This window comes from Sander vitreus, chromosome 20, assembly GCF_031162955.1.
Source record: "Sander vitreus isolate 19-12246 chromosome 20, sanVit1, whole genome shotgun sequence".
In the NCBI taxonomy this organism is placed as follows: domain Eukaryota; kingdom Metazoa; phylum Chordata; class Actinopteri; order Perciformes; family Percidae; genus Sander; species Sander vitreus.
In genome coordinates, this window is record NC_135874.1 from 5,672,686 (window position 1) to 5,684,662 (window position 11,977).

The 11,977-nt window shown below is 40.9% G+C and overlaps 1 protein-coding gene across 2 annotated transcripts; it reads left to right on the forward strand.

Moving 5' to 3' along the window:
• The first annotated feature begins 1,621 nt into the window (after positions 1 to 1,621).
• exd2 (exonuclease 3'-5' domain containing 2) lies at positions 1,622 to 10,805 on the forward strand. 2 transcript variants are annotated; one of them, XM_078277565.1, is made up of 10 exons: positions 1,622 to 1,728; positions 3,011 to 3,083; positions 3,183 to 3,634; positions 4,091 to 4,347; positions 4,470 to 4,596; positions 5,294 to 5,604; positions 5,810 to 5,916; positions 6,529 to 6,664; positions 7,167 to 7,532; positions 9,349 to 10,805. In XM_078277565.1, the coding sequence occupies exons 3-10, from the start codon at positions 3,224 to 3,226 to the stop codon at positions 9,563 to 9,565; spliced, it is 1,932 nt and encodes a 643-aa protein (XP_078133691.1). In that variant the 5' UTR covers positions 1,622 to 1,728; positions 3,011 to 3,083; positions 3,183 to 3,223; the 3' UTR covers positions 9,566 to 10,805. The 2 variants fall into 2 exon arrangements, with proteins under 2 accessions (XP_078133691.1, XP_078133692.1); XM_078277566.1 differs by having other exon boundaries at positions 3,183 to 3,619.
• The last annotated feature ends 1,172 nt before the right edge of the window (positions 10,806 to 11,977 follow it).

The window sequence follows — 11,977 nt, forward strand, 5'->3', positions numbered from 1 at the left end:
AAATAGCTTTGGAACCTAACAGAAGAGTTGTAAGTAATCGTGCCAAAGGCACAGGCTAGCTACAATGAGACAAGATGATGTTCATGTATACAAGATATGATCGTATATATTATACATGAATATATATATATATATATATATATATATATATATATAAATATATATCTCTATAAAGAATATATATCTATAAAGAATCTATACTGTACACACAGCTTACAGCAGTGCTAATTTTTAATGTGATGTAAAGAGATTTTTTGAAGGGACAGCTGCTTTACTTTTGTGTTTTTTTTGTTTTGTTTTCATTTTATTTTTGAAGAAAAATCTCTTTATTGCCGTCTGTTGCATCCTGTGATTGGATGTACAACATCTCACTGTAAATAGGGTATCATTGCAGCAACAATCAATGTGGACCTAGCAATGGTGGCGGTGCCCAACTGGTTGCCTCTCTTACCTGTGCTCAGTTTTTAATAGTTTAGTACACATCAGTGCTTAACATTTTACTTCTTCTGTCTTCATTGTCATTCTTTTGTTGTGTGTGGTAATGACCTTGTTTTTTTTTGTTTTTTTGTATTTAACATAGTAGGATGTGTCATCTATTGTTTCTCCACCTCTAATATTATTATTTTTTTTAAGTAGTTGATTTCTAATTTTTTTTTATTTTGCACAAGCACTAAAGTAGATGATTTGACCTCACAGGTTAGTCCGTTGTGGTGCTGACCTGCCCTGACCTCCGTTAGCCTGCTGTGGTTCTGACGGTCAGCAGAATAACTACTGGGAGATAAAAACGGTTTCATCTCTCACTGTCTGATTTCTCTCATGTCATGTTTTTATTTTATTTTTTAAATCAAACATGTGAATATGATCTATTATCTGATCTATTTTTCCATTTTGTAATTATTTCATTACTTTATTCCACTTCTCTGAAGAAATATTGAAGCTAAAAGATTGAATAAATTGATGGTGGTAAAGGAAAAAGTGGCCTGTGTTCTTGAGTGAATACCGTCATGTTTTGAATACATTTACATTGATAATTAAACAGGTGCTAGTCATTTGGTTACAAGCTATAGCTTAAATGATTAGTCAATTAAAAATATTTTTATATATTTATCAAACAAAGATGACGAACATCCACTGGTTCCAGCTTCTCAGGTGTGATTTAAATGATTGTAAATTTAATATCTTTTGGTTTTACACATTTTTTAGCATTTGAATGTGCTACCTTGGACTCTGGAAAACTAAATGTTAATTGAGAAAATAATTGGGCTAATAATCCATAATAAAAAGAATGTTGCATCCCTAGTACAAGCACATGCATAATATGCTTAATGTATGAATATCAAGGAAAAGAATGAGAAGCAGCGTCCAAGAGATGTTAAAACTGAGTGGACTGTTGACATACAGTAACTGCAAATTCTTTGCACAAAGCATGAAGGATGCATTTATGTTAGACCTTATTAGACCATTTTAAGATAAATGAGATTATAAAAACAATGCTGCAACTCTACCAGTGAACAAATGGCCTATTGTGTGGATGCAGATTGCAGAAGTGGTTATGTTGCATTGGTCTTTTCTGTTGTTATTACATCCTTCCAGCAGGTGGCGCTGATTGGAGAGCCGCGTCCCGGTGCAGCAGTAGCGTCGTTATAAATACAGCCCGGAAGACATGTATCAGTTTATTAAATAGAAGCAAGAGTACATGTGTGTTAAACTAGCGTTAGAAACGTAAAGGTAAGACTCAAACTTCATATGTTAGTACACAGAAGTATTGCTCTGCTGTTATGCAGTAACGTTATTATATCCAGTCAGCCCAAGGACGCAGGACTGCACAAGCCGCAGAGTTAACGAGCTAGCAAGTTAACCGGCTGGCTATAGTGGCTAACCAGACTAACGTTGGTTTAACTTTGCCTTAACGAGAATAGCGAACCAGAAAATAAATGGCAGAAACTAATGTCCGTTAGTCTTTCCTTAAAACTAGTTTCCATTTGAGTTGAAACCCGGTTTAGTTTTTGACGCCGTTGTGCAACAGCTATCGGTCAACGCTAGCAGAGTTTGTACTGCTAGCTAGCTGTGAAACGTTCACTTCAACGTTCGAATGACAGCACGCACTGGAGCTCGGTGCTGGAGCTATATGAACTCGTGTGAACCCTACAGCTTCGTCATGTAGCAGCTAAGTATTCAGTTAAACAAACCCTGCTGTAAATGTTTAGCTTGTGAATTGGCATCACGCAGATGGGTCGGGCTAAACGACCATTAGCAATTGCCGAATTAGCTAACGTGACACAACTTGACCTGCCGGTGTTGCACTAAATTCTGTGATCCATTCAGTTCTGTGACCTAATTAGGAATACCAATTTTGCCACTCCATTATATTTGACTTTATCACATACTTTACTTTGTTAGCTGTTGCCAAACATGATGCCCCCATAGTGTTTGATAGGGTCACAGATTTTGATAGCAAAAACTGTAGCTAGTGTATAACGTTGTCTATCTGCACAGCACTAACTCATCTATCTATATCTGGACTTTTCGCATGCAATTAATCCTCTAACGTTACAGAATATTAGGGACACAGCTTTGGCTACATAGAAATATCAGCTGTCAAAGCGTATCAATAAATGTACTATGTTTGGGCTATCAAAATGATTTATGCAGTAAAGGTGTGATTTAAAAACAAAGCTTGAAGTGGCAATATAGCTGAAATCTCCACACCGCTATGATTTAAGGTGAAGTCCTCCCGAGGGTGTCCGGGCTTCTATATCATAACTTGTAGATGATAGATACAGCTTTAATGTTACTACAGAGAGGATGAGTTTCTCCCCTCAGGTCATCCAGGCCTTGAACCAGTGTGTACAGAGACTTGCAGATAATTTATAATTGATTATTTATTCTGGTTATACTGATGTCGTCGTCAACCCTTGTATGCGATTTACGTGCTGGTTATATTGTTCCTTTTTAAACTCTTAAACTGTTGATGAATGGAGGACCTTTGGTGTTGCCTTTCTTGTTCCAGAGAGATGCAGTGCCTGTCCAGATCACAGAAACTGAGCCAAGTTTACGTGGGATCCCACTGACACTAAAGAAAGGTAAACCATCACTCTCCTTTTTATTAACAAACGTGCTGTTTCGGACATGCAGATCCAGCCACTGAGGACCAACTGGGCTTGTGTGCTTTTTGGTTCTAGGTTTGCGTTTTTCAGCCAGCTGTGGATCACTACACATCACCATGTCTCATCGGGGGTATTTAACTGCTGTCATAACAACAGTACTTGGGGCAACCTTAGGAGGGCTGCTCATATGGCAAGTTTACCGAACAAAAAGGAAGAGGCTGCCTTCCGTCCAGAAGGTGGCTGATCCTGTGGAATCTCCTTGTCCTGTTGAAAAGGATTTTACAGCTGTGGAGTATCAATACACCAAACCGCCATGTGTGCTGGAAAAGGAGTTTAAGGCTGTGGAGTGTCAGACTACACAACTGCCTCCTCCTGTACAGATGCCCTCTTCTGAACAGCTGCTGGGAGTGAAACCAGTGATGGTGAACTCTGAAGAGGAATGGCAGCAGCTGTGGCCACTGATGCAAAAAGAGCTGTCAGTCTTCCCTGTGCTGGGGCTCGACTGTGAATGGGTAAAGACCAAAGGCGTAAGAAATACCTTTTGCATGTTTTCATATATATATGAAGAGGAAAAATCCACCCTGAATGATTCAGCCGTTGAGCACTATAGAAAGTCAGATCTGTTCTATTATCTAAAACGCCAGCCCTTTTCTTGCTTTGGTTTAAGATGTCAGAATCAACATCAGTCAACCCTTTTTAAACTAAAACTTTATTTAAAAAAAATCCTGATTAGAACAGGAGTCATAACAGTGCCTCCAGTGACAGATACTCTGATAGAGCAGAAAGCAATTCACTCAAAAGTAAATCACAGTGCCTTGTGCACAAAGCTTATTCTAAATGTATAAAATGCATTTAACATCCAATTTGCAGATCTATACTAGTGTCAGATAATCAGAAGGGTGGAGTTTTCATTTAAACATCCTCCTATAGCATTTCAAATTGCTCATGGTTTTGTCTGACCTGGCTGCTGTTTCCTGTTGCAGGTGTCTGTGAAAGGTCGAACCTCTGCGGTCTCCCTGCTACAGATGGCCACATATTCAGGTCTCTGTGTCCTGGTGAGGCTGCTGGCGTTTCGCAGTGGCCAGCAGCCGTTTCCGCTCAGCCTAATGGAAGTCCTCCGAGACCCACACATTTTGAAAGTTGGCGTCGGTTGCTATGAAGATGGCAAGCGACTGACGCGTGACTACGGGTTGTCGCTGACTTGTACAGTTGACCTGCGCTACCTTGCCTTAAGACAAAGGTACAGTTTGGTTGTTGCCATTTGTTCTTGGAAAGCAGGATATTTTTTCCTCTTGTTTGTCCCATTGTAATATGTATGTAAAATGTAAAAATGATCCTCTTACATTGTGTATCCATTTTCAGGCAAGCTAAAGTGAACAATGGCCTGAGTCTGAAGTCTTTGGCTGAAGATCTCTTGAATATATCTCTAGATAAATCCCTGGAGTTGCGCTGCAGTGACTGGGAGGCAGATCAGCTGACGCTGCAGCAGGTGGTGATTCATTGTATTACAGATCGCTCCACATTTTTCACATTTCTCGCTTTTCACACTCTTTGCTTTCAGTGAATAAATCTGCTATTTGAGAAAATAGTTGTGAAGTCAGGAGCTGTTTAGGGTGGTTTTAGAAATCCTTAATTTTCTCCATAGGCAATGTTGGGTGACAGTTGACGTACTTCCACGGCTTGGATGGGAATGTAAAGGAGTAAATCATCAGTCAGTGAGCCGATAAGCGTGCAGCATGCTTCTACCAAGATCTGATAATGTGTCTAATGTTACACGTTACAGAGGCAGGCAGGAAAAACTCTACATTACACACAGATGAGGCTCACGTAGTAGGAGCTGAAAGATTAATGAAAAAGATTTTGCCACAATGTAATTAAATGTAAATTGAAAAAAAGTACTGTTGAGGAATCAAATCAAGTTCCCGGTATTGGTATCAATACTGGTATTAAAAATGTTTGAATGATACCCAGCCCTACTTCTGATTGAATCATCAGTACAACAGAAAAAGACATGATTTAGTAGAAAGTTTTTATTTATTTTTTTATAAAAGTTAGTTGAATTAAGTTTAAATAATTACGTGTTTCATAAACCTATAGGATTGTGAAATTATCTGGGACAGTCCCACGTTTTTCTCAGCGGCTCCACCCACCGTGATAATGTTCCTGTTTTCATCTGTTCACTGTAGATGACTTATGCTGCCAGAGATGCCCAAGTTTCCATCGCCCTCTTCCTCCATCTCCTCTGCCTTCACTCTGAAGCCGGTCCCGAATCTTCCAGCGGGAGCTCTTACTCCGAGTTGGTTGCCCGCTGCCAGGGCCTGGTGGACGTGCCCTTTAGGGGCCGAGGAGACGGAGACGACGGGGCCTCTGACGGAGAAAGGAAGCGGAAAATGCGGAAAACGCCCACTTATGAAAGCCCGGAGTCTGGAGATCAGCAAGTCCCAGACCCTCGAAGGAATAACAAGAGGAAGCCGCTGGGTGTGGGCTATTCTGCCAGGTGAGGATGGACTACACGATCTGCATAGAGTGGGCTTCAGAATGGAAATGTCAATTGCTAGATTCCAATTACAAATTCTTTTTTACGATTTTTTTTTTAATAAAGGTTACAATAAAATGATTATGTTCATTATAGGATTAAAAAAAAAATAAAAAAAATACAATAGAAGGTTTTGTTCAACAACCTCTCTCTCTCTCTGTTACAGGAAGTCTCCACTCTATGATAACTGCTTCCTCCATGCTCCAGATGGCCAGCCTCTGTGTACCTGTGACAAGAAGAAAGCCAAATGGTACCTAGATAAAGGAATAGGAGGTACACTGGATAACTCCCAATGTGTAAACATGAAACATGTCAGAAAATCTTGATAGTTTAAAGCTGCAGTGGGTAGACTGGGTGGGGGGGGGGATGGCAGAATTTGAAGTAGAGTGAGATCTCTTCCTGCAGCTCTCCATCTCCGCTCTCTGTCATGCCGGCAATACATGCACAGAACAGCCAATAGGATCTCTCTTGCTCGCTCGCGCTCTCTGTCTCTCGCTCGCTCTGTCTCTCGCTCGCTCTGTCTCTCGCTCGCTCTGTCTCTCGCTCGCTCTGTCTCTCGCTCGCTCTGTCTCTCTCTCTCTCTCTGTGTCTCTCTCTGTGTCTGAAATGACCTGTGATTGGCCGAGAGGAGGTGCAGAAGTTTTCTCTCGGACCACTTGAATTTCAATATGTTAAAGGTTATTATGGAATGTTTGCCCAACAACACCAAAAATATAGTGCCTACCACAGCTTTAAGCTACAACATGCAACTTTTTGCCTTCTTTTGAAATGGCTCCCTCATTCATTCAGTGTTCAGTTCTACTCTCGCCATTGTTTAACTGGGGATATTGTCTGCAGTATATCTCTGAAGATATAATTGACTTTTTATCTCTGCTTCTGACCCAGTGCTCCAGAGTGAAGAGCCTTTTGTAGTGAGGCTGCTGTTTGAGCCGTCAGGACGTCCCGACTCCCAACAGGACTATTATCTCACTGCGAAGGAGAATCTCTGCGTGGTCTGCGGGAAAGAAGATTCCTACATCAGGTTTGACATGTTTTACTTAAATTTGGTTTTTTTAACCTCAATTCATCTGAATTTGAGGTAGTTCTTTTTTCTTCTGTTTAGAAAATACTATAGTATTTTATATATAATATATTATACTAGGAATTAATTATTTTCATTGTTTATCTATTTTTGTCCAAATGCAAAGATTTCCAGTGATAGGAAACAGAGAAAAGCAGCAAATTCTCACATTTCAGATGCTTAAACCAGTGCTTTTCATTTCTTGATACATGACTTAATCAAGTTATTTCAGGACTACATTAAACGGTACATTTTAAAAAGTGAAAGGCCCATTAGGTAAATTTCCTTGAAGCGAGGATTTCAGTTGCCAAGAGTACTATAAAAAACACTAAAAACGCACTCAATGTTATGCTGAGAGTCCTGTTTTGTGAGACGATTATACAACTATGAACTTAATTACATGATATGTCTGATTTAATTATTAATATATTTCGTAAGTACATTTTTCCTTTTGGTCCCACAGGAAAAACATTGTGCCACATGAGTACAGGCGGCATTTTCCCACTGAGATGAAGGACCACAACTCCCATGACATCCTGCTGCTCTGCACCAGCTGCCACGCTGCCTCCAACGTGCACGACGGCTTCCTGAAGCAGCATCTGGCTGAGGAGTTTGCCGCCCCTCAGGGCTGCGAGGAGGGAGTTCGTCTGCTGGAGGACTCGGACCGTCGGCACGTGCGTTCGGCGGCCCGGGCTCTGCTTACCGCCGTGGGGCTGCCGGAGCAGCGGCGGGAAGAGCTGCAGGCTGTGATCAAGAGTTTCATCGGCATGAACGAGGAGCAGGAGCTGACGGTCGAGGCGCTGCAGCAAGCCGCCAACTTGGAGACGAGGTGAATTTACACTCGGGCTGTGTGATGACAGATTTACACTCAAACAAAACAAAATTACTCTATTTTGGGTTTCATTTATATCGGTGTAATAATTTGGTCCCACCTCGGTTTGAAACAAATGATCCACTCCTGAACCAAACTAGCTTAAACCCTTTTAACCCAAACACTTTTAGAGATAGAACTGGGAATACAATTTTGAGTGTGAGTGAGTCCAAAACAAAGATGGGTGTGGACCAAAAATTTGAAATGCCCTCAAGCACTGTTGCTGTGTACCACAGAGCAGGAGGGGCTGGTAACTGCAAGATTGAACATTCCTATCGGAAAACCTGAGCCACAAGTGATCGCTCGGCCCATAAAGTATACGATGAAGGATGTTTTAACTTTGGATTGAGCAACATGTTTTGCTCTGTGCATCATGCGGCTCATGAACAGATAAAAGCCAAGTTGGTTAAGACGTATACCAGTAGCACCCACATGTATAAAACCTCAGACAAACAATAAAATGGGTAATAAATACAAGACAAACATCAGTAAGGAAACCAAATTAATTGCTCGTGTCAAAAGTCCCTTGATTATTTACTTTTATGGGGCTGATTGTGTGGTCACAACCATTTGTGGTTTCTGTTTTTTTTTAAACTTGGTATTGTAAATGGACTCAAGTCTGTAGTTTACGGTTACATTTAGCTGTTCATAACCTTCAAATAAACAAAATATGTTGGAAGCTACAACTGTACTGAAAGTATATGTTGGCTGCAATCAGTGAAGCCTGTGCGATACTGGATAATTTTATTTATGAAAATACCAATATTGATATTTTGAGAAAAAACTGGCTGTGTTCTAAGCCACTTCAGAAATATATTTTACATTTCTGTACCGCAACGTCTTGTTACTTTTTGTTAAAGGTCCCATGACATGGTCCTCTTTGGATGCTTTTATATAGGCCTTAGTGGTCCCCTAATACTGTATCTGAAGTCTCTTTTATATAGACCTTAGTGGTCCCCTAATACTGTATCTGAAGTCTCTTTTATATAGACCTTAGTGGTCCCCTAATACTGTATCTGAAGTCTCTTTTATATAGACCTTAGTGGTCCCCTAATACTGTATCTGAAGTCTCTTTTATATAGGCCTTAGTGGTCCCCCTAATACTGTATCTGAAGTCTCTTTTATATAGGCCTTAGTGGTCCCCTAATACTGTATCTGAAGTCTCTTTTATATAGACCTTAGTGGTCCCCTAATACTGTATCTAAAGTCTCTTTCCTGAAATCCAGCCTTGGTGCAGAATTACAGCCACTAGAGCCAGTCCCACAATGAGCTTTCCTTAGGATGTCCCATTTCTGTGTCTGTAGCTATTGAGGAGGCGGGGCAACTGCCACTTTGCTCATTTGAAAGCCATGATGTTTCTCTCTCTCTCATGGGTGGGCCAAATTTTCAGGGCAGGCAAAGCAGAGAAAGGGGAGGTAACCTTGCTCCTTATGAGCTCACAAGGAGCAAGATTCCAGATCGGCCCATCTGAGCTTTCATTTTCTCAACGGCAGAGCAGGATACCCAGGGCTCGGTTTACACCTATCACCATTTCTAGCCACTGGGGGACCATAGGCAGGCTGGGGGAACGCATATTAATGTTAAACCTCAAAGTGAATTTTTCATGCCATGGGACCTTTTTAAGTTGATACCGGATGACAATTTCGGCCCTGCCTGCTTACTGGTCAAGCTTTAATAGTCGCGTTCATCTAGGACGTTGCATGCTGTCTTTTAAAGAGCCGTTTCAGGCAGCGAGTCTGCACTCGCCCTCTGACTGCTCCTCTCTCCTCTGAAGGATTTTCAACGAGGCGTACGTGGCTCACGGTCTGAAGGTGGTGCAAGCCAGTGCCAAGCAGGGCCTGCGGGGCCTGATGGACCTGGAGCGCCGCTGGAGGCAGCACTTCCTCACCACCATGCAGCCTCGCCACCTGCCTCCTCTCTGGTCCATCGACCACAACCACAGCAAGTTCCTCCGCAAATACGGAGAGGACCTGCCCATCAAACTCAACTGACCACGAGCAGCTACCGACCAGGACAGGAGACGGTCTCTTCTGCTGGTTGCTCCGTTAACTTCACACGCCAAGACGCTTTTTTTTTGTGAGCGGATGAATGAACTTATCTACCAGCCGAGACCAATGTTAATGAAATGTTACCAGCATGTTCAAGTTCCCACGATGAGTGTGTGTAAATACACTCAATCTGCGATGGCCATTGGACGACATTTCACTTAATTTCCATTGCCAGTAAGATGCTGCTAGGTTGCTACCTAGCTCCTGAATGAACTAAATGGAACTGTAAGCAGTTCAAGACTCCACTAGTGGAAAGAAATCAGCACTGAATCCGAAAAAAACACTAACGCTACAGTGTCATGCGATTGCAAATGGACACTTTTTTATTATGAAAAATGTATAATTATTTATGACAAAGTAAAAAATATTGACATTTAACTGATTTTTAGAAGAAGCTGCAGCCTGCTCTTAATGTCCTCTAAATGGAACACCCCCTATTCCCCCCCTGCAGGTTAGCAGCTATCAGTCGCAGAATAAACTAATTGCTTTGCAGAGAGGGTCATTTTAATATGACCTTAAATGATTTAGTGCTCCACCCTGCTTTTTGTTTTCAGTCTATTGTCTGTTTTAAGTCAATAGATGGAATTTTCCCAGAAGCATCTTTTTAAATCAAATTCAGTCTTTTCCCTGTTTTTTTTTTTTTTTTTGAAAAGATGAGTTTTGGTCTCGAGGTGCATTTGGGGCCTGAATGTGTTCCATCTCAGTTTGGTTTGTTTTTTTTTAGCAGGGGGAGACGAATGCTAACCACAGTAAAGTTGGCTGATTTAGTTGGTCATTTAAACTCCTGATGTTTATGTCCTGCTGCTGATCCTCCTGCTGGTTGGGACATCTTCCTGGCTCATGTTTTAATGGGCCTCCTAATCCCCAAACCTGACTGGAGACTTGTCGCAGCAGCGGGACATGACCTCGTTTCAGTTTACAGCAGTTTCACCACGACGTCGTTTTACACAATCCAAACTGCACAGTGAAGAAAAGGTGCCAACTGTAATGTGATTAGAAAATTACTTTAACTAAATCCCCCCCCCCCACCCTTTGTGAAGCAGTATCTTTTGAGTGTGATACATTTATTCCCAATACAGCTGCTTTGTCTTTAATCGTATTTTTCTGGATGTAAGCCCTAACGCCGTTTTTGTTTTCCTAAATTGTGAATGATACAAAAAATAAAAGTTATGTTTGTACTAATCTTCTATGACTTGTTAATGAACACACATCTTCAGTTAAAAGACACGAACACATTCACTTTTTATTTCTTACAAAATCACAGTTTCATAAATAGTCTGTAAAAATGAGTACAAAAGCGGTTTTCTTAACATTTCATATATGAATCACTTGTGACTTTCAGGTCAAATGAGTCTTTAGTTGGCTTTTTTTTTTGTTGTCAGGAATGACTTTTTTTTTTTACAATCTAGTTTCGCTGAATTAAGGCCTCTTGATTTTGGCATCAGAACAATCCGTCAGTCAAATGTTTGTATCTGAAGTTGAATTAGTGTAGAGTTATGAACTCCCCTGGTTTCACAGTTCAGTCAGAAAAAAATAAACGCTTACAAATGAATACCAAAATGGCTCAACATGCAGATGTAATCCCTTTGTTCTAAAATGCAGACAAAACTAAGCACATTTCTAATGGTCAGTGTTTGACACTGCAGGCATAACGCAACAATAACAATGGCACATGAGGCTGCTTCATTGAAGGGGATTCCATCCAAATTTATTTTCCTTCTTCTTGAGTGTCTTTTAAAGAGGAGAAATATGGGCAAACAGCGGGAAATACTTAAACATTTAGGTGGAATTCCCTTAAGTGACAAGGAGTGCAATCCTGTGTTGTGAAAGACACTCTGACATCTTTACTGCATTACAGTGAAACCTCTGAGGGTGGAAACACACGTGAAGATTTCATCTTCTGGGATTTTGGAACACATTTTGTTAAAGGAATAGACGACTTTAGCTAATTAGCTTTGCCGATAGTCAGGCAAAAGATTGGTAACGCCTTTTATGTTATGTCCATTTAACATGAAGAGTAAGTAAAGTTACCGCCGGTTGTTAGCTTAGCATAACGATGGGAAACGGATAGCCTCAATCGAAAGGTAACAAAATCCACCCACCAGCTCACTGTGTTACACCACTTTTGTTTAATCCGTACGAAAACCAAAGTATTTTGGGACTATTTTCTCTAGTCCTGTCGTCACTGTGCGGTTGCCATCATTACAATTGCGACAATCGATACGTTAAACATACAGTATTATTTTAGTCTCTTCAAGGAAGTCACTTCTTCTGGCTAAGAAATAATTGGGAACATAATTGTTAATTAGGATTAGAGGTGCTGGTAGGCAGATTTTGTTACCTTTGGACAGAGCC